At 41.2% G+C, this 22,765-nt stretch overlaps 1 protein-coding gene across 1 annotated transcript in view; it reads left to right on the top strand.

Moving 5' to 3' along the window:
- The window catches only part of CLEC16A (C-type lectin domain containing 16A), a 641,924-nt gene that overhangs the window by 203,505 nt on the left and 415,654 nt on the right, over positions 1-22,765 (top strand). Inside the window, exon 11 of the mRNA XM_053694266.1 lies at positions 2,914-3,042. Coding sequence (XP_053550241.1) covers positions 2,914-3,042 — 129 coding nt within the window. The remainder of the gene's footprint in view (positions 1-2,913; positions 3,043-22,765) is intronic.

The following is a 22,765-nucleotide window of genomic DNA, read 5'->3' as shown; positions in this document are numbered from 1 at the left end:
TTGAACAGCTTTGTAAGGCGGCGACTTGGTCTTCGCTTCATACTTTTTCTAAATTATACAAATTTGATACTTTTGCTTCCTCGGAGGCTATTTTTGGGAGAAAGGTCTTGCAGGCAGTGGTGCCTTCCGTTTAAGTTCCTGCCTTGTCCCTCCCTTCATCCGTGTCCTAAAGCTTTGGTATTGGTATCCCACAAGTAATGGATGAACCTGTGGACTGGATACACCTTACAAGAGAAAACAAAGTTTATGCTTACCTGATACATTTCTTTCTCTTGTGGTGTATCCAGTCCACGGCCTGCCCTGTCACTTTAAGGCAGGTGTTTTTTATATTTAAACTACAGTCACCACTGCACCCTATAGTTTCTCCTTTTTCTTGCTTGTCTTCGGTCAAATGACTGGGGGTGGCAGTTAGGGGAGGAGCTATATAGACAGCTCTGCTGTGGGTGTCCTCTTGCAACTTCCTGTTGGGAAGGAGAATATCCCACAAGTAATGGATGAACCCGTGGACTGGATACACCACAAGAGAAAGAAATTTATTAGGTAAGCATAATTTTGTTTTTACAGAGCGCACTATACACACCCAGGCGCACCTTGTTCTGTTACTGTCTGACACTGGGCGGTTATTTTTACAGAGCGCGCTATACACACCCAGGAGCACCTTGTTCTGTCACTGTCTGACACTGGGCGGCTATTTTTACAGAGCGCGCTATACACACCCAGACGCACCTTGTTCTGTCACTGTCTGACACTGGGCGGTTATTTTTACAGAGCGCGCTATACACACCCAGGAGCACCCTGTTCTGTCACTGTCTGACACTGGGCGGCTATTTTTACAGAGCGTGCTATACACACCCAGGCGCACCTTGTTCTGTCACTGTCTGACACTGGGCGGTTATTTTTACAGAGCGCGCTATACACACCCAGGAGCACCCTGTTCTGTCACTGTCTGACACTGGGCGGCTATTTTTACAGAGCGCGCTATACACACCCAGGGCGCACCTTGTTCTGTCACTGTCTGACACTGGGCAGCCATCTTTACAGCGCACACTATACACATCAAACAATAGTTTCTAATACCTAAGGAATCAGAGCACTAAATACTAAGGCAAATAAAAATGAGCATTTCTGCTATACTTCATTTAGTATAAAGTAGTGACCATACATCATTGAAGCTGGAGCTTTTTGTGTAAAATCTTCTTTCTTTTCATCCCAGAGGAATTCCTTAGTTCTTTTAGATCTCAGAGACGCACCTCATGGGGTAAAGGTGCTTTATTGAATGTTGGCAGACGTGTGGCCCAATGGATATCTAGTGAGAAAAACATAATGTATCTTATTATGAGTAATTGCAGATATAGTTTATATACTTACCCTTCTAAGTAAAAGATTTAAATATATAGCTTAGTTGCTGTAAATATATTATATTCTGTTCTTTTAAAGGGACGGCTCTTACTTTTGTGTTACAATTGCGATGCGGCTAGAAACAATAACGTAACTAGGTTGCCTTTAAAATGCTGCCTCGTTTAGGCAATTTCCAGGATATAAAAAAAACCTAGTTACAGAATTTTCTTTTTTGTCTATCTAGGTAATGTAGGACAAGCACAGTTTTATATAAAACCAAGAAACAGTGTAACCTCAGGCGAAACGCGTCAGTGTATCCCTCTCCCCCATGTATTAAGCCTACCTAGGTTTAGTAAGAAATTGCAGCAGCACTCGTGAGACTCAAAGATTCAAAAATAAACTTTATTTAATGTATATAAAAAAATACATCAGGGGGAATCCCATCTACCTAGATTTACTCTAGAGCAAAGGATACCAAGAGAACAATGCACATTTATTACTTAAAGTAAACAGAAAAGGATTTCTATTTTTTAATGCATGCTCTGTGTGAATTGTGAAAGTGGAATTTTGCTCTCCCTTTATTTTTTTCTCTATAATGGTTAAAGAACTTACTTTAAAGTGACAATAGCAACTATCAGCTAAAATTAAACTTCAGTGACGACTTCCCATCCTTTTTAATTAAAGTAAATATAAATGTAAACTATTGGAACATCTTTCTTTAACTTTTAAAGGAACATAGGGCTCAACATTTAAATGTACATAAATGCATTTCGATTTTGAATAGAAGCCTTTTGTGCAGTACACTTGTATTGGCAATAAATTCTTCTAGTAAAAAATAGGGCCGCATTTACTGTGCATATGTACATTTGTCTTGTGCGCCTGAATGCAATCACTTTGCGGTGTGTATTCATCATTGATAATGCAGATTAAAGGGACATTATACACTCATTTTTTCTTTGCATTAATGTTTTGTAGATGATCTATTTATAAAGCCCATAAAGGTTTTTTTTTTTATAAATGTATTGTTTTGCTTATTTTTAAATAACATTGCTCTGATTTTCAGACTCTTAACCAAGCCCCAAAGTTTTATGTGAATACCGTCAGCTACCTTCTCCAGCTTGCTCCTGTTTGTGTAAAGGGTCTTTTCATATGCAAAAGGAGGGGGAGGGGGGGGAGTGTCTTAAATCCCACTTGCAGTGGGTGTTCCAGTAACCTTTTAAACAGAGCTAAATTGGAAGCTTCTAAGTAAGTTTTTAAACAGTTTTATACTGGATATTTATATCAGTGTCTGTGCATCTTATTCTTTATAGTAGTGTCTATTACATGCAGTTATATGAAAATGAGTGTATACTGTCTCTAAGTTATTGCCAACACAATATATGCTCTCATAGCAGGTGCAGTGTTTGAATGAGGGGGCACTAAGCCATATGTACATATGCTCTGTGCAGAGTAAAAACACTCATTGAAACAGTAATAAATGTTACTAGAGGCATTTATGCTGATACCTGTGTATTGGGAATTGAATCCAATCATGTACATTTCAGTTTTCAATGTTGTTTTTGTACTGTCTTCCAGAGCAAACCACTAAATGTAGAATACCTTATGATGGACGCTTCTATCCTTTTGCCACCAACGGTGACGCCCCTGACCGGCATTGATTTTGTAAAGAGACTGCCTTGTGGGGACGTGGAGCGGACACGCCGAGTAAGTAATCCAAATCTGTTCTACCGTGTGCAAGGTGATAGTCTTCGTGTGATACAGGTGACATGTAATCGCCCTGTTTGTCTTTAGATCGCTGCTCCGGTTCTTCCTTTTTCCACAGTTTTTAGTTTTCTTTTAGTTTTTGAGGAATTACACATTATTGGAACCTTTAGTGCCACTGCACTGTGAAAATGTTTAAAGGGACACGTATTGGCAAAATGCTTCTAGTAAAAGTTATCACTGTTTTAGTGTTAACATTTGTCTCTGCTTGTGCATGTAAAGCATAGCTAGATATTCTCAGTGCACCAGCATTTTAAATAATGCAGCTGCTCAGGGCGCCAGTGGGGCTTGTATCATGTCAGCAGTTGGCAAACAGAGTCATTACCAGATGAAGATATAATAGACGCTAGTTAAATCTGGAGTGGTTCTGACAACTGAGATCACATTTAACCAAAATGAAAATCAAATGAGTAGAATCAAATACAAGAGTGTATGTTAAAGGGACAGTCAAGTCCAAAAAAACTTTCATGTTTCAGATAGAGCATGTAATTTTAAACAACTTTCCAATTTACTTTTATCACCAATTTTGCTTTGTTCTCTTGGTATTCTTAGTTGTAAGCTAAACCTAGGAAGACTCATATGATAATTTCTAAACCCTTGAAGGCTTGCTTTTTGCTTTTCACAACAGGGGAGAGCTAGTTCATGTGAGCCATATAGATAATATTGTGATCACGCATGTGGCTTGTGGCAGACACTGCACTAATTGGCTAAAATGAAAGTCAATAGATAATAAATAAAATGTAATGTGATCAGGGGGCTGTCAAAATAAAATAATCACAGAGGTAAAAAGTATATTAATAGAACAGTGTTGGTTATGCAAAACTGGAGAATGGGTAATAAAGGGATTATCTATTTTTTTAAACAACAAAAATTCTAGAGTTGACTGTCCCTTTAAGAAATAGTACAGTTTTAATTATGTATAAGTAAAAATATATTAATTAAAATTCCAATAAAATGAATTCAATATATTTGAGAAGTGGGCACTCTCAAAATGATATGACTATATAAAAAAACGTAATTACGTTAAAAACAAAATGGCCAGAAAATGAGAAGAAATTGGATGGTATTGATCATGGTTTTTCCCAATAAAAACTATAAGGATTTCAAATATTGTAGAACTAATGGATGTAAGAGCCGATCTCGGTCGGTCTCAAATTGTTGATCTCCTACCGTATAGTGTGTTATGAAGTCTGCTGGTGTACCTTCTGACAAAGCTGGATGCTCTCTTGTTAACGGCACCTGCTGTAAACGAGTATCCAGTATCAGTGTCTGACGTCAGTGTTGTTAAAACGGACCAGGTCATGTAATCCAAATACCCACGTCACTGAAGTTTAAACAAGGTAATTCCTTGTTACGTGGAAAGGGTATTCCAGCTGATCCTCAACAGCTCAGTTAGAAGTGAACTTGTTGTCTCGTAGAGCCTGTGTCCTCCGTGGATGGTGATAATACCTAGGCTGAGACTTCAGATAGAAATCATTTCTCCTGCTTTAAGGACCTTCCCTCTATCTTTAATTGGTTGATTTTTTTTAAAAGTGGTATCACTTATTATCCTGGCAGACTGAGAGAAGGCACATTGATCTAATTGTGGAGATGCCTCTTATCCTAGATCTGTATATGTATTGTTCATATTACAACATGAAAGTTCTGTCTTAATAATTATAGATATAAAAATACATGTGCCTTATATATGAAATAAAAAACGGGCCAAAAAAGGGGTTACATATAGCTGATGTTATAAACCTCTGTCAATGAAAACATTTCTTCTCTTGTTAAATTGCACAATTTGAGTTATTATTGGAGTTATTATTGCAATAACACAAATAATATACTTTAAAGAAAATAAAAAAAAAAAAAAAAAATATAATAATAAAAATAATAATAATATGGAGCATACCATATAAAAATGTTGCTATGTGCTGTGGTTGAAACATTATGTGGTCAGTTTCATATGAATAATTATATCTCTCAAAGTTGAGATTTGTCATAAATTATATTTGTGATGTTCTAAGTGAAATAAAGATAAGTGAATTTATGAAATTGAAGAAGTGATAGTGACCAAGTTTCTGACCTTTTCTAAGTGAATCTTTTTTATAAGAGTTTAGTTTAGACGTGCTATCTCTGTGTACCTCTTTTGTGATTATATCTAATTCTTAGGCTTATAAATGTTCTATCAATAGCTTCTGCTCATTTAAAAGATATCAAGATTATAAATTTGTGTGTGTATATATATATATATATATATATATATATATATAAATATATATATATATATACAGTTGTATGCAAAAGTTTAGGCACCCCTGACAATTTCCATGATTTTCATTTATAAATAATTTGGTGTTTGGATCAGCAATTTCATTTTGATCTATCAAATAACTGAAGGACACAGTAATATTTCAGTAGTGAAATGAGGTTTATTGGATTAACAGAAAATGTGCAATATGAATCAAAACGAAATTAGACAGGTGCATAAATTTGGGTACCCTTATCATTTTGTTGATTTGAATACCTGTAACTACCTAGCACTGATTAATTGGAACACATAATTGGTTTGGTGAACCCATTAAGCCTTGAACTTCATATACAGGTGCATCCAATCATGAGAAAAGGTATTTAAGGTGGCCAATTGCAAGTTTTTGTTCTCTTTCACTCTCCTCTGAAGAGTGGCAACATGGGGGCCTCAAAACAACTCTCAAATGACCTGAAAACAAAGATTGTTCAACATTATGGTTTAGGGGAAGGCTACAAAAAGCTATTGCAGAGATTTAATCTGTCAGTGTCCACTGTGAGGAACATGGTGAGGAAATGGAAGACCACAGGCACAGCTCTTGTTAAGGCCAGAAGTAAAATATCAGAGAGACAAAGGATGGTGAGAATGGTCAAAAACAGCCCACAGACCACCTCCAAAGACCTACAACATCATCTTGCTGCAGATGGTGTTACTGTGCATCGTTCAACAATTCAGCATATGGGAGAGTGATGCGGAAGAAGTCTTTTCTGCACACACGCCACAAACAGAGTCGCTTGAGGTATGCAAATGCACATTTGGACAAGCCAGCTTCATTTTGGAAGAAAGTGCTGTGGACTGATGAAACAAAAATTGAGTTATTTGGTCATGACAAGGGGTGTTATGCATGGCGGTAAAAGAACACAGCGTTCCAAGACAAACACTTGCTACCCACAGTAAAATTTGGTGGATGTTCCATCATGCTGTGTGGCCAGTGCCGATACTGGGAATCTTGTTAAAGATGAGGGTCGCATGGATTCCACTCAATATCAGCAGATACTTGAGAATAATGTTGAGGAATCAGTCACAAAGTTGAAGTTACGCCAGGGCTGGATATTTCAACAAGACAACGACCCAAAACACTGCAAGAAATCTACTCTGGCATTTATGCATAGGAACAAGTACAATGTTCTGGAATGGCCATCCCAGTCTCCAGACCTGAATATCACTGAAAATCTGTGGGGGTGATTTAAAGCAGGCTGTTCATGCTCGGCAACCATCAAACCTAACTGAACTAGAGATGCTTTGCAAGGAGGAATGGTTCAAAATACCTTCATCCAGAATCCAGAAACTCATTACAGGCTGTAGGAAGCATCTAGAGGCTGTTATTTCTGCTAAAGAAGGCTCTACTAAATATTGATGCAATAACGAAAAGTCTTTTAACCTATAGTTATGTACTTCTTGAAAGTGTCTATAGAGATGTGTTTTCTTTATTACTCTTTTCGATACACAGGAGTTCTCTAAACCTCTCTCTGACAGTTCTTGAAGTCTTGCCAATATACTGTTTTTTACAATTGCATTCAATAATATATATGACTCCTCTATCGGTGCATAGTAAGCGGAAACAATTGCAGGAAAAGCAGACAAAATATATAAACAAAGTGCATTGCAAAGGTTATTTTTAATTTCTTTCCTAAGATATGTTGAGTCCACAACGTCATCAATTACTGTTGGGAATATCACTCCTGGCCAACAGGAGGAGGCAAAGAGCACCACAGCCAAGCTGTTAAGTATCACTCCCCTTCCCACAAACCCCAGTCATTCTCTTTGCCTTGGTGCATGGAGGAGGTGAAGTTTTGATGTCTGTAGAAAATTGAATTTCCTTTGCTTCAAGCAAGATTTTGGGGTCTAGCCGTACTCCACATTAGTCTCTTCAGTAGGCCAGTGGTGTTTTTAAAGCAGTTAGGAACTTGTGAGGTGGGCCTTGCTGCGTTTTCCTAACATGTTGCTGCCCTATTATAGAAAGCCAGAGTAGGATTACTCTGTTCTTTCTTCTTTCCACAGGTCTCTGTAAGGAGTGGCGTCCTTTCATACCATGTGAGCCTTTTGTCTTCTGGGGCTAGAAGGCTGGCACTGAAGGGGTTATGGAAAAAACTCTAACTTCTGCATTTGTTTTTATGGGACACAGAAATCCTTAACGGAGGATGGGTTTGGCAGTGAGCTGGCATTTTATTGTATGTGACTGGGGAGACTTAAGGGGTTAACCTATTCCATGGTCAGGAAGAGGTTAACCCTCTTTAGTGGTTACTCTTTTATGGCAAATTTTCAATTAGCACTTTAATTATATTATTCTGGGAGTTATTTTGGTGGTATGTTTTTCACTCTGTGTCTAAGCAGAGAGCGCGGGTTGCCTATGTAAAAAGTTTTCCCGCTCTTTCTTAAAGATACAGTATTATTAATTTTTTCTGTCTTTTACAAGATACAATGAGTCCACTGATTTTATCCTTACTTGTGGGATATCGCCTCCTGGTCAGCAGGAGGAGGCAAAGAGCACCACAGCAGAGCTGTATATATAGCTCCTCCCTTCCCTCCCACTCCAGTCATTCTCTTTGCCTGTGTTAGTTAGATAGGAGATGGCAAAGTGAGGTGTTAGTAAAGATTCTTCAATCAAGTGTTTATTATTTTTTAAGTGGTGCCACTGAGTGCTGCTTTGTGCTAGGGTGTAGCCTAGACCAGATCAGTCTCCTCAGTAAAAAGAGAAGCATTTGGTGGCGCCTCACTGCGCCTCCCATACTGTGATGCTGTCCTTTTTGTGATTGCCTAAGCTGGATCTAACTCAGGCTTCATCTTTTCTGCAGGACTATAGGAGGGAACCTATGGACCTCTGAACCCTGCTGAGGCTGTCTTGCTGTCGGGCAGCATAAGAGGTAAGTGCAGACTTTATTTTTCTACAGGAATATTCCTTAAGGGACATATCTAACCTTCTGCACTACTTTCTGTTATGGGAATCAGGGGCTCTGTCAGTGAAGAGCTTTTTCCCTGACAACATTTAGCTGCCTGGGCCACGCTACTCCTCGAGAGTGTGTTAATGCAGCGACTTTATTAGCGCTTATTGACAGTGACAATGGTAGTGCAATCGATGCGGTGGCATACTCGACTTGGCTTCGACTATATAAGGTTATACTAAAGTAGACTTTATACATTTGGTCGAGGGTAGAGTGTGTTAATGTCTCCCAGTGTCAATCTATGTGGGCTTAATGGCGACCGGGAGCTTGCGTATAGGTGATGCCCACGATGGGCGGAGTTGACTTCCCGCGGTTGCTTTGGGCTATTTTCCATACAGGGCACTTTCACTCGCAGTGCTGAAGGATGAAGTGCATGTACGCCTACGATGGGCGGAGTTGCCTTCCCGCTGTTGCTTTGGGCTATTTTCCACGCAGGGTACTTTCACTAACAGTGCTGGGGGATGAAGTGCGGGTACGTCCATGATGGGCGGAGTTGCCTTCCCGCTGTTGCTTTGGGCTAAGTTTCCGTACAGGGCACTTTCATTCACAGTGCTGGGGGATGCAGTGCGGGTACGCCCACGAGGGGCGGAGCTCTATAGTTGCGCTCTCCCTCCATTGCGATTCGGAGGGCAGAGTTGTCTTACTATTGCGATATATCTCTGCACAAATGTTATGCTACTATGTGAGACGGAGTCCTATTGAGCCTGTGTTCGTTACACTTTCCCTCCAGTATGATTCCGGAGGGTAGAGTGTGTGAGCAATTATGATTCGCTCATTTTTAGACTCTAGTCTTCCAGACAAATATTGGACACTTAGACAGCTCAGTACAAGAGCTGAGGTCCAGTAGGTCCTGAAAGTATTTGATTATGGCTATGTCATTTCATGCACATGACAATTTAGGAGAAATCACGCAAACAAAGATTATGTTGCTTTTAAAATTTAAAGGGACAGTAGACATAGTCCGTGCTTCAAGTGAAGGCTAACCTATGTTATGTTGTTCATAATACTTTCAATTGTCTTTGTTTAACTCATCCTTTATGTCTTAGGATGCTATATAAGGTTACTTTAATGTTTAAAGAAACAGTACCACCTTTTATGTGTCAAATTTTTCTTATTTATACTCTTTCTAAAGCTATTGCTCTTAGAGGTCTGTTGACACTGGTGAATCCATTCCACTTTTCTTCTCCTACAGTGTCTCTAATATTTTTATGGCCGCATGCAGTGCTCTGCGGTTCTGTGCAGATTTTATATGGACTTGTGACACATGACATTGCTTATTTTATGTACTTAGTGATGTGTATTGACAGCATTGTTAACTCTTTAATTGATTTGTTTTCTGCACAGCAGAAATAAGAGTTTTATTTAAAAAAAAAAAAAAAAAGATTGTTTTTTTTTTAAGACCTCCTCTTAAGATATTTCCTTTTGGGGAGTATGTCCACATTCATATTTTTTACTGATGCTCCTCTGCAGATTACTAAATTTGCTGTTGAGATTTCAGTTTTTATTTCCTAGCCCGCAGGACCTTTTGGTTGAATCTTTGGCCTGCGGACATGACATCCAAGTCTAAAACTTCAGATCCTGTTTGGTCCGTGCTTGAAGGAAATTATCTCTGACGTCATGGAGGACACTGACCCTAATTTTACTACCAGTCATGGTACAAGAACAATCAAGGACTCCTGCTGCTGATTCCAAGTCAGCATGATGGGGCAGCCTTCTTTTTTTACTAAAGCTTGGGTGCGAGATGTTCAGAAATTTTTTTCCCCCGAGGAAGATTTCTTCGTTCACGATTATCTGCAGATCAGATATATTAAGAGGTATTCAGTTGTGTAAGAGGTCTCTCTTCCACGGGAGTGATTTGTCCCGTTCCGATACAGAATCAGAAACAGGGTTGTTATTCAGATATGTTTGTAGTTCCCAATACGGAGGGACCCTTCAGAACTAGATTGGACCTCAAGAGTCTAAGCAAGTTTCTCAGAGTTCCCGTCAGTCCCTCTGTAATCTATCTGTCTGCATGTTGCTGGCATTTATTTTAAGCCTGTCTACCTTCATTGTATGGCTTAATCAATAAATCATTGCATATTTTTCTACCCCGAGCAGTGCCTGCGTTTTTTCTTCCAAGTGTTTCTCAGAGTTCCGTCTTTCAAATTAGAAACTTTTCGTACCATTCTTCCATTGATCCAGGAGGGTCAATTCATGACTACAGTGGCTCTTAAGGATGCATATTTTCATGTTCCTATCCACAGAGATCATCGCAGGTTTCTGAGGTTTGCCTTTTTTTTGGACAAACATTTTCAGTTTGTAGATCTTCCTTTTGGTCTGGGCATGGCACCCAGAATTTTCACAATGGTTCTGGGGTCCTTACTGGCGGTTCTAAGGCCGAGGGGCATTGCGGTGGCGCCATATTTGGACGACATACTGATCCAGGCGTCGTCATTTCATCTGGCAAGGTCCCATACAGACACTTTGTTTTCCCTTCTAAGGACTCATGGGTAGAAAGTTAACTTTGGAAAGGAGTTCGTTAGTTCCTCAGACAAGGGTTTCCTTTCTGGGAACTGTACTCGACTCTGTTTCAATGACGATTTTTTCTGACAGAGGTCAGAAAGTTAAGTTTCGGTATACATGTCGGGCCATTCAGTCCAATCCTTGTCCGTCAGTGGCTCAGTGTATGGAGGTAGTCGGATTGATGATGCCGGCTATGGACATTGTGCCGTTTGCACGGTTTCATCTCAGGCCTCTGCAATTGAGTATGCTCAGGTAGTGGAATGGAAATTATTCAGATCTGTCTCCTCTAATATTTCTAGATTAGAAGACGAGGGATTCTCTTCTGTTGTCGCTTGATCATCTATCCCAGGGGACATGCTTCCGCAGACCCTCATGAGTGATAGTGACAACGGATTCCAGCCTGATATGATGGGGAGCAGTCTGGAACTCCCTGAGGGCCCAGGGTGTATGGTCTCGATCAGAGTTTCTACTTCCCATCAATATCCTAGAGTTGAGAGCAATTTTCAATGCGCTTCAGGCTTGGCCTCAGTTGGCTTCGGCTAAATTCATCAGATTCCAGTTGGACAACATTACGACTGTAGCTTACACCAATCATCAGGGAGGAACAAGGAGTTCCTTAGCGATGACAGACGTAGCCAAGATAATTCAGTGGACGGAGTCTCACTCTGATTATCTGTCGGCGATCCACTTTCCAGGTGTGGAAAACTGTGTTTCCTCCATTTGCTCTCCTTTCCCGGGTGATTGCTCGAGTCAAACAGGAGAGGGCTTTGGTGATCCTCATTGCTCCTGTGTGGCCTCGCAGGACTTGGTATGCCGATCTGGTGGACATGTCGTCTCAACCACCGTTGAAGCTTCCATTGAGGAAAGACCTCATTCAGGGACCCTTCCATCATACAAATCTAGTTTCTCTGCAGCTAACTGCTTGGAGATTGAACGCTTGATTTTATCTAAGCGAGGGTTTTCTGATTCAGTCATAGATACCTTGAATCAGGCACGTAAGCCTGTTACTAGAAAGATTTACCATGAGATATGGCGTAAATATCTTTATTGGTGCAAATCCATGGGCCACTCATGGAGTAGGGTTAGGATTCCCAGGATTTTGTCTTTTCTCCAAGACGGATTGGAGAAAGGGTTGTCAGATAGTTCCTTAAAGGGACGGATTTATGCTTTATCTATTTTGTTACACAAGCGTCTGGCAGATGTTTCAGATGTTCAATCTTTTTGTCAGGCCCTGACTAGACTCAGGCCTGTGTTTCGGCCAATTACTCGTCCTTGGAGTTTGAATTTAGTTCTTTCAGTTCTTCAAGGGGTTCCGTTTGAACCTATGCATTCCATAGATGTTAAGTTATTATCTTGGAAAGTTTTATTTTTTGGTTGCTATTTCTTCTGCTCGCAGAGTTTCTGAGCTTTCGGCATTACAATGTGATTCTCCTTATCTTATTTTTCATTCCGATAATGTGGTGTTACGTACCAAACCTGGTTTTCTTCCTAAGGTTGTTTTAAATAAAAATATTAATCAGGAAATTGTTGTTCCTTCCTTGTGTCCTAATCCTTCTTCTAAGAAGGAGCGTCTGTTACATAATTTGGACGTGGTCCATGCCTTGAAGTTCTACTTACAGGCGACTAAGGATTTTCGTCAATCGTCTTTTTTGTTTGTCGTATTTTCAGGGAAACGTAGGGGTCAGAAAGCTACGGCTACCTCTCTTTCTTTTTGGCTGAAGAGTATCATCAGTTTTGCATATGAGACTGCTGGACAGCAGCCTCCTGAACGAATTACGGCTCATTCCACTAGGGCTGTGGCTTCCTCATGGGCATTCAAAAATGATGCTTCTGTTGAACAGATTTGCAAAGCTGCAACTTGGTCGTCTCTTCACACTTTTTCCAATTTTCCAAATTTGATACTTTTGCCTCGTCTGAGCCTGTTTTTGGGAGGAAAGTTCTTCAAGCAGTGGTGCCTTCCGTTTAGGTTCCCTGTCTTGTCCCTCCCGTTTCATCCGTGTACTATAGCTTTGGTATTGTATCCCACAAGTAAGGATGAAATCCGTGGACTCATCGTATCTTGTAAAAGAAAAGGGAAATTTATTCTTACCTGATAAATTTGTTTCTTTTACGATACGATGAGTCCACTGCCCACCCTGTCATTTTCTAAGACAGGTCTTTAATTGTGTTAAACTTCAGTCACCTCTGCACCTTGGCTTTTCCTTTCTCTTCCTAACTTCGGTCGAATGATTTGAGTGGGAGGGAAGGGAGGAGCTATATATACAGCTCTGCTGTGGTGCTCTTTGCCGCCTCCTGCTGACCAAGAGGCGATATCCCACAAGTAAGGATGAAATCTGTGGACTCATCGTATCGTAAAAGAAACAAATTTATCAGGTAAGAATAAATTTCCCTTTTTGCCAATTGTTTTCCTAAACATGGAAGAGGAATCTGTCCCCTTGAACATGTGTCTACTATGTTTAGATAATCAACTTGTACCTCCCTTGCAATTTTGTTCCTCTTGTAATGAGAGGACTTTAAAACATAAAGATAAACTTTGTTTCTGAACCCAACCGTCTCTCAGGATGAAGCTGTTCAGTCAATGCCACAGCCTTCTCCTCAAATGTCCCAAGCCTTAATGGCGTCACATGCAGTGCCCTGCGGTTGATCTCAATCTCCTGGAGGAGTTTATTTGCAAGCAGAAATTGCTGCCCAGCTATCTTTGGTGGTATCTGCGGCATTAGCTGCCATTCCTTTGCTACAAGGGAAATGCAAGAGGAAAATTAGAGACTCAGATAGTAAGCTTTCTGCTCCAGTTGCTGCTACCCAAGTTACTCTTCCTCATAATTCTAATAAGGAAGTTACGTCGGTGGCTTCTGAAGATGAAATCTCAGATTCGGAGGGTATAATTCCTTCCTCTGATGCTTAAGTTGTAGCCTTCAGATTTAAGCTTGAACACCTTTGTGTACTGTTAATGGAGGTTTTGGCTACCTTAGACAACTCAGATACTTCTGTCGTTGTCAACCCTAAGAAATCAAGTAAACTTAATAAATACTTTGTTCCTTCCTCTGTGGAGGTGTTTCCTGTGCCAGACTGTGCTACGGAGATTATAGCACAGGAATGGGAGAAGCCAGGGATACCTTTTCCCCGTCTCCTGTCTTTAAAAAGATGTTTCCCGTGGCTGATTCCATTAAAGAGTCCAGTGGTGGAGATGCTGGAGTCTGCTCTCCCCATAAACATCTTGGAGTTGACAGCAATCTTCAATGCTCTGATGGCTTGGTCTCAGTTGTCCTTAGCCCGGTTTATCAGGTTCCAGTCGGACATATTCTCAGTGACTTACATAAACCACCAGGGAGGAACTCAGAGTTCCTTAGCTTAGTTCCTTAGCAATGAAGGAGGTGGCTCGGATTATTCAGTGGACGGAAGCTCACAATTGTTGTCTATCTGCCATCCACATTCCAGGAGTGGACAACTGGGAAGCGGATTTTCGAAGCAGACAGACATTTCATCCCGGGGAGTGGGCTCTTCACCAAGAGCTGTTCTTCAGGTTAACCCTTAAGTGGGGGGTGCCAGAATTGGATCTGATGGTGCCTTGACAGTATGCAAAGCTTCCAAGGTACGGTTCAAGGTCAAGAGATCCGCAGGCCGCCATGATAGATGCTCTGGTGGTTCCTTGGGATTTCAGTCTAGCATACCTGTTTCCTCTGATTGCTCTCCTTCCACGAGTCATTGCTCGTATCAAATAGGAGAGAGCATCAGTAATTATAATAGCTCCTGCATGGCCTCGCAGGATCTGGTATACAAACCTAGTGAATATGTCATCTCTTCCACTTTGGAGGTTGCCTCTGAGGAAGGACGTCTAACTCAGGGTCCATTCCTTCATCCAAATCTCGTTTCTCTGAAGCTGACTGCTTGGTGATTGAACGCTTAGTTCTGTCTAAGCATGGTTTTTCTGATTCGTTCATTGAGACCATGATCCAGGCTCGCAAGCCTGTTACTAGAAAGATTTATCATAAGGTATGGCGTAACTACCTTTATTGGTGTGAATCCAAAGGCTATTCTTGGAGTAGGGTCAGGATTCCGAGGATTTTGTCCTTTCTCCAGGAAGGTCTGGAGAAAGGAGTGTCAGACAGTTCTCTGAAAGGTCAGATTTCTGCATCATCAATTTTGTTACACAAGCATCTGGCGGATATGCCAGATGTTCAATCTTTTTGTCAGGCCCTGGTCAGAATCAGGCCTGTGTTTAAAACTGTTGCTCCTCCTTGGAGCCTTAACCTTGTTCTTAAAGTTTTGTAGCAGGTTCCGTTTGAGCCAATGCATTCTTTAGATATTAAGTTGTTATCTTGGAAGGTTTTGTTTCTTATTGCTATCTCTTCTGCTCGGAACTCTCGGCTTTGCAGTTTGATTCCCCTTACCTTATCTTTCATGTGGATAGGGTGGTTCTTCGTACTAAATTGGGTTTTCTTCCTAAAGTAGCTTCGGATAGAAATATTAATCAGGAAATTGTTGTTCCTTCTTTATGTCCTAATCCTTCTTCTCATAAGGAACGTTTGTTGCACAACTTGGTTGTTGTGCGTGCTCTGAAATTTTACCTTCAGGCGACTAAGGATTTTCGCCAGTCCTCTGCCCTGTTTTTCTGCTTCTCTAGAAAGCGTAAGGGTCAAAAAGGCTACTGCTACTTCTCTTTCTCTATGGTTGAGAAGTATGATTCCACGAGGGCTGTCTCCTTATGTTGGGCTTTCAAAAATAAAACTTCTGTGGAACAGATTTGCAAGGCTGCAACTAGGTCATCTCTGCATACTTTTTCCAAATTTTCCAAATTTGATACTTTTGCCTCGGCCTCTTTTGGGAGAAAGTTTCTTCAAGCAGTGGTGCCTTCTGTTTATGTCTGCCTGTCTTGTTCTCCTTCCCTAGTCATCTGTGTCCTCTAGCTTGGGTATTGGTTCCCAACAATAATTGATGAGTCGTGGACTCACCATATCTTAGGAAAGAAAACAAAATGTATGCTTACCTGATAAATGTATTTATTTGTGGATATGGTGAGTCCAAGACCCCCACCCTTATTTTAAGACAGTTTATTTTTGACTAAACCTCAGACACCTCTACACCTTTGTGTTACTTCTTTTTCCATTTCCCTTTGGTCGAATGACTGGGGTTTGTGGGAAGGGGAGTGATACTTAGAAGCTTGGCTGTGGTGCTCTTTGCCTCCTCCTGCTGGCCAGGAGTGATATTCCCAACAGTAATTGATGGCGTTGTGCTCCTAAGCTTTACATTCCTGCTTTTTAAATGAAGATAGCAAGAGAATGAAGAAAATTGATAATAGGAGTAAATTAAAAAAAGTTGCTTAAAATTGCTGTTCTATCTGATTACTTATATAAAACATTTGGGTTTAGTGTCCCTTTAATGTTTCTTTACAGGGACAAAATTGAGCTTTCATGGATCAGACAGGGCATGTACTTTTAGGATTTTTCATCTATTGTCAAATGTATTTCTTTCTCATGATATCCTTTGTTGAAAAGCATAACTGAGGAGCAGCAATGCACTACAGGTAGCTAGCGGCTGATTAGTGGCTGCACGCATATGTCTCTTGTCATTGATTCACATATGTGCTCAGCTAGCTCCCAGTTGTGCATTGCTGCTCTGGAGATTAATTTAACGGTGTTTAACACTAGAGTCGTGCATTTGTATCATTCATTTTACAACAAATACTGACTACGGCGCCTGCAGTGCCATTTGGCTCTTTTCGGAGCTGCATTTCTTTGGATTTTCACAGATCTTTGTCTGTTGCACTTTCACAAGAAGGAATCCAGCTCCAAAAAGAGCCAAAAGCTGCTGCCGGTGGCCATGTTTAGTATTTGTGGTAAAACGTATGACGCAAATGCACATTTGTTTAACACATTTGTAGCTATTAAACACAGTTATATGTGAACAGTTGCACAATACAGCGTTTCCTTTTTGCGCTTTTTTGTTAATTTGTGGTAACCATGACAGTTTAAGCCCTGCAGTTTTAAAATAGTAGTGGATTATTTACGTAAAACCGTGACAGTTACACGGAAAGTTTGTGGTTCTGGAAAACCCCATAGTGGTTGATAAATCTTAGGTCAGTAACAGTGCCGTTTCTAGGGGCGAGCCAAGCGGGCCACTGCCTGGGGCGCCAGGAGAGATGCTCCTACTGCAGAAGAGCCAGTCAACGATGGTGAAATACTAAGCAGCAGCCAGACAGCTAAGCATAGTTACTTGCTAGTTTAGTTGTCAATCAAGCTGCTGATGCTAATGATTCACCATTGTTGTCTGCATGAGTAAGTCCCACCCCCACAGTGTGATGTCACAAACTCGCCTCTAACTACTTGTAGCCTGCTGCACCCCAAAAATATTTTGTGGCTGTCGTCGTGTAGACAAGATTGAACTTTAGAATCAGGGCGGGAGTACGCACCGGCAGGAGAGTAACTGCCTTAGGGAGCAATGGCTCACTGCAGTATTCTCTGATGCGTTTACAGCAGTATTTCTGTCAAATAGTCTGCTTGAATGCTGATCTACTGAGGAGAATTTCCCTCAAAGGTCATTGATCTGTTTCCCCACTAAGCATGGAAGGAAAATCTCCTGAGTAGATCAGCACTCAAGCAGACTGTCATTATGCTCAGTGCTGCTGACAGGCAGAGTGAGTAAGAGCAAACTAATATGTATCTGCAGTTACCTGCCACGTAGGGTTGCCACCTCGGCCACGTTTTCCTGGACACTTATGAGTTACACATGCTGCAGGGTGTGCAGGAAGGAACATGAATAATGCTTTCCAGGATCACTATTTATTTGCTGTTTCCCTCTGAACACCCTGCAGCATGTGTAACTCATAAGTGTCCAGGAAAACATGGCCGAGGTGGCAACCCTACTTCCATGCGTGTAAGGTAGGTGCTGAGGTACGTTTCCCTGCTGCAACAGTTTCTAAATGTTTATATTACTGCTTCTGCTTATTTAAAATGTTGGAAGTCATAATGCAGGGCAATACTATCCAGCTCACCCTGCCGGTTTTGACTTGTAAGTTTTTAACTATTTCACTGCCAAAGGGCATTACTGTCTGCAGTGAAATGGGTAAAATCAATTTACTGAAATGTAATCACATCCCAACACTAATAAGAAAAATACATTTAAACATAATTTTATAAAACTTAAGAAAAATAAAGAATGGAAAAACATTCTCTAGTTTAAAAAAACAAACAAACACAAACAACAAAAACAGAAATCCTCAGTATATTTGCCTTCTGTGTATTTGTGTGACTTTGTACATGAGTATGTGTGGGGGGGGGGTTTCAGTGTCTGTATCTGTGCATTTGTGATTGTGTGCTAGTGTATGTATGTGTGCTGATGTCTGTGTGTGTGTTTGAGCACGAGTGTATGGTTTTATGTTTATGGGTGTCTGTGTATTGTGCGTGTTTGTACATTTGTATATTTGTTTATTGGTGTCTGTGTGTATTTTGTGTGTGTGTGTTTGTAGGAGTGTATATATTTGTGTTTATGGGTGTCTGTGTGTATTTTGTGTGTGTGTGTGTTTGTAGGAGTGTATATATTTGTGTTTATGGGTGTCTGTGTGTATTTTGTGTGTGTGTGTGTTTGTAGGAGTGTATATATTTGTGTTTATGGGTGTCTGTGGATATGTATACTTATTTTGTTTGTGTTTTTTTGTTTTGTGCATTTTGTTATTTTGCGCTGGGAGTAATGCACAATGGATCAAAGAATGTGATATTTTTTTTGACATTACTGTGTCCCTTTAATATGTCGTAACCTGTCTAGGATTATGTTATAAATATTTGTTTTTCTCCTCTTGACAAAAGCATCACCCTCTACAAGTGAGCAGTGATTTCCTAGAATCCTCTCTGCAGATCTGGGTCGCCAATTTAAAAGAAATTAAATGTTTCAGACTGAAATGTGCAGTTAATGTTTCCATAGCAACTGCTCTTAATGTAACTGAGAAACAGCTGTCATATGTCTGTGCGTAGCTGCCGCGCGGCATTTGTGCTAACAGAAACTATAAACTGTGCTTGCTCAGCTTGTTTTTTGTTTTTTTCTTTTATCTCATATTGTTTAATCTTTTTATCTATTTAACATTTGTTATTGCAAACACTTAATTTAGTTAGTTCCCTTCTCTCTCTCTCTCTCTCTCTCTCTCTCTGTGTCTCTCTGTGTGTGTGTATATATATATCTTTTTCTCTCTCTCGCTCGTTCTATTTCTCTCTTTTTTTCTCTCTCTCTCTTTTTCTTTCTCTCTCCTCTCTCTGTGGCTGTGTGTGTGTGTATATGTGTGTATATATATATATATATATATATATATGTATATATATATATATATATATATAATCTTTTTCTCTCTCTCTCACTCTTTCTTTTTCTCGCTTTCTTTCTTTCTTTCTCTCTCTTTCTTTCTTTCTCTTTTTCTCTCTCTCTCTTTCTCTCTCCTCTCTCTCTTTCTCTCTCTCTCTCTTTCTCTCTTTCCTTCATCATTCCTTACTGTTGGGAAATACTGAACCTGGCCACCAGGATGAGGCAAAGACACCCCAGCCAGAGGCTCAAATACCTCCCCTACTTACCTGATATCACAGTCATTCTTTGCTTTTCGTCACAGGAGGTTGGCAGAGAAGTGTCAGAAGATACGAAGTAGTTCCTTATGAAGGGTATTTGCCCTTCGAAATAGGACTGGAGTTTTAAGTAGTCTTTTCAGCCTCTCAGTAAGAGCATTGACAAATGTTGGAGTCTGGAGATGCAGGGAGAGTCTTTCTGCGAATCCATCCAGACTCGTAATAACAGCTCCTAAGTAATCAGTGCTGACGAGTTTCACTGCCTGCTTCCATTACTCAAGTCCATGTCAGGAGCGATGCTACAAGACTGCCAAACTTGAGAGGCTGTGTTCTGTTCCACGGCATAGATTCCGGTAAGATTGTTTCATTTTTTATACACATATGATAACGCAAGAAGACAGGGTCACAGTGTGTCTCCTTTTATCTGTATGGAATCAAGGGTTAATATCTCCAGAGGGGAATTATTGAACAGGGGGATTAATCTCATAATTTTATATTGTTTGAATGTACAGGCTTAACTTTCGTTTTTGTAGCTGCGCGGCCTATAAGACTTGGTGTGCTTTTTCCTATAGCTGGGGCGGTCCTGCATTGCGCACCACATGTCCGCGTGTGGTCACACTGATTTCCTCTTTCCTGACTGTGCAGTTTACTGGAGACGAAGCGGTTTCTCTGTTGGGCCTGGGTCATAGGAGGTGGTGAGTGCCCCAGCCATTGGGGGTATAAAGGTGCCGTTTTATCTTATTATCAAAGCCTGCTTTATAAGTGCAAGCTATGGAGGATTCTGATGCGTTAGAGGGTACTCCCTCTTTACCTAAGACTAATACCTGTCTATATTGTGAGGATGCCACTGTGTACCCGCCTGCTCAGTTATGTTCCACATGCCTTGATAATGTAATTGTGTCAAAGAAAGTTAATATGTTTAGTACCACTGAGCCGTCCACCTCTGAGGAGTCCCGTCCCGTGAGGTGCGCACCCTAGAATCATCTCCCAATACACATGGAGCTTCCTGTAACACTCTTAATCCTCCATCTGATGGGGCCCTTTTACCGCCAGACTTTACTGAACAGTTACAAACGGCAGTGTCTGCAGCTTTTTAGTGCTTTACCTCGCCCTGCCAAATGCAAGCGAAAGGTCAAATATTGCTATGCTTCCCAGGGGTCATCTACTAGCTTGTTGGAGTTATCTGATACAAGATTATGCACTGATGAAGATGCCTCTGAGAGTATGCTTTTTCTGGGTCGCAATCTGCTGCCTCTAAGCCTCCTGCTGCGGAGGAACCAGACTTTAGATTTAGGATTGAACATTTACACTTTCTGCTAAAGGAAGTTTTGGCTACTTTAGAGGTCCCGAAGACTAAATTGCCTGAAAAACATTTGATTCCTAAATTAGATAAGGTCTACGAGGTTGTACCACAGACTTCCTGGTTCCCGTAAAGATGGCAAACATTATTAAGAATGAATGGGACAGACTTGGTTCTTCTTATTCCCCTTCTTCCTATAAAAAATGATTCTCGGTTCCGGACTCTCAATTGGAGTTGTGGAGTTCCATCCCCAAGGTGGATTGCACTATGTAGAAAGGAGAGGTAGGCACTACTCGGGGGTAAAAAGCAAAAAAGTAATTTATTAACAGATATAAGCCTTACAAAAAGAAAATAGGCTTAAAAAAATAACTCCAACAGCAAACAGGCAGATGGATAGACACAGAGGGACTGACGGATAGTCCCTCTGTGTCTATCCATCTGCCTGTTTGCTGTTGGAGTTATTTTTTAAGCCTATTTTCTTTTTGTAAGGCTTATATCTGTTAATAAATTACTTTTTTGCTTTTTACCCCCGAGTAGTGCCTGCCTCTCCTTTCTACATTACTTACCTTGGGTCTGATCTCCCAGGCTACGGCACTCCGGAGTAGTAATTTTTCAGTTGGATAACCCTGTGGTCTATCGGCAGTTCCGGTTCCGGATCAGTGCAGCCTCACGCCGTGCCTTTCTTCTCACACACGTGGATTGCACTATCTCCACGCTTGCTAAGCATACTACTATCTCGCTTGAGGATAGTTCATTGTTTAAGGAGCCCATGGATAAGAAGATAGAAACTCTGTTAAGAAAGATGTTTCAACATACGGGATATTTATTTCAACCGACGGCGGTTGCTGCGGTGGCTGGAGCGGCTACCTACTGGTGCAACTCCTTATCTGAGTTGATCGAGGTGGAGGGTCCCCTCAACGTGATCCAAGAAGGAATTAAGGCCTTAACGGTAGCTAATTCTTTTATTTGTGATGCAAATACGCAGATTATTCGACTGAATGCTAAGGCTTCAAGTTTTTCTGTTCAAAGGCACTATGTTTAGGGCACTATGGTTGAAGTCCTGGTCTGTGGACATGACTTTGAAGTCACAACTTCTTTCCCTCCCATTTAAGGAAAAGATTCTATTTGGTCCAGGTCTGGACTCAATTATATCCACGGTTATGGGAGGCAAGGGTGTCTTTTTACTGCAGGATAAGAAGAACAAGCCTAAAGGACAAGGTCCTAATTTACGTTCCTTTCGTTCGGATAAATCCTAATGTCAGCAGCCCTCTGCAAAGCCTGAGCAATCCAATGGGACTTGGAATCCGGCTCAGTCCTGGAATAAATCCAAGCAAAACAAAGTCGTCATTAGGGGCGGCCTTGATCCGGTTATGGATCTTGTAGGGGGCAGACTATCGCTCTTTTCGGACGCTTGGTTTGGGGACATGCAAGACCTGTGGTTCCTGGAGGTCATAGATCAGGGATACAGGATAGGTTTCAAGTCTCATCCACCCAGACATCCTTAAGGCCCTCTGTGGCTCGGTGTATGGGAGTGATTGGTCTCATGGTGTCCAGCATGGACATCGTTCCTTCTGCCAAATTCCATCTCAGACCACTTCAGCTGTGCATGCTTAGACAGTGGAACGGTGATCATTCGGATCTGTCTTAACAGATTTATCTGGACAACTGGTCGAGAGAATCACTCTCCTTTTGGCTCTGTCCACATCACCTGTCCCAAGGTACATCCTTCTTGAGACCATCCTGGGAGATTGTGACTAAGGACGCAAGTCTATTAGGATGGGGAGCTGTTTGGGGTGCCAGGAAGGCACAGGGCCTGTGGACTAAAGAGGAATCTCTTTTCCCGGTCACCGTTTTGGAGCTTCAAGCGATCTTCAATGCTCTGAAGGCTTGGCCTCTACTGGGTTCATCCCAGTTTATCAGATTCCAATCAGACAATATAACCTTGGTGGCTTACATCAACCTTTAAGGAGGAACGATGAGCTCCCTAGCAATGAGGGAAGTATCTCGGATTCTGGAGTGGGCGGTGGTCCACAGCTGCTCGCTGTCAGCGATCCACAATCCGGGTGTGGACAACTGGGAAGCGGATTTT

This window comes from Bombina bombina, chromosome 11 (assembly GCF_027579735.1).
Source record: "Bombina bombina isolate aBomBom1 chromosome 11, aBomBom1.pri, whole genome shotgun sequence".
Classification (NCBI taxonomy): Eukaryota; Metazoa; Chordata; class Amphibia; order Anura; family Bombinatoridae; genus Bombina; species Bombina bombina.
This window is presented reverse-complemented; position numbering and strand designations above follow the sequence as displayed.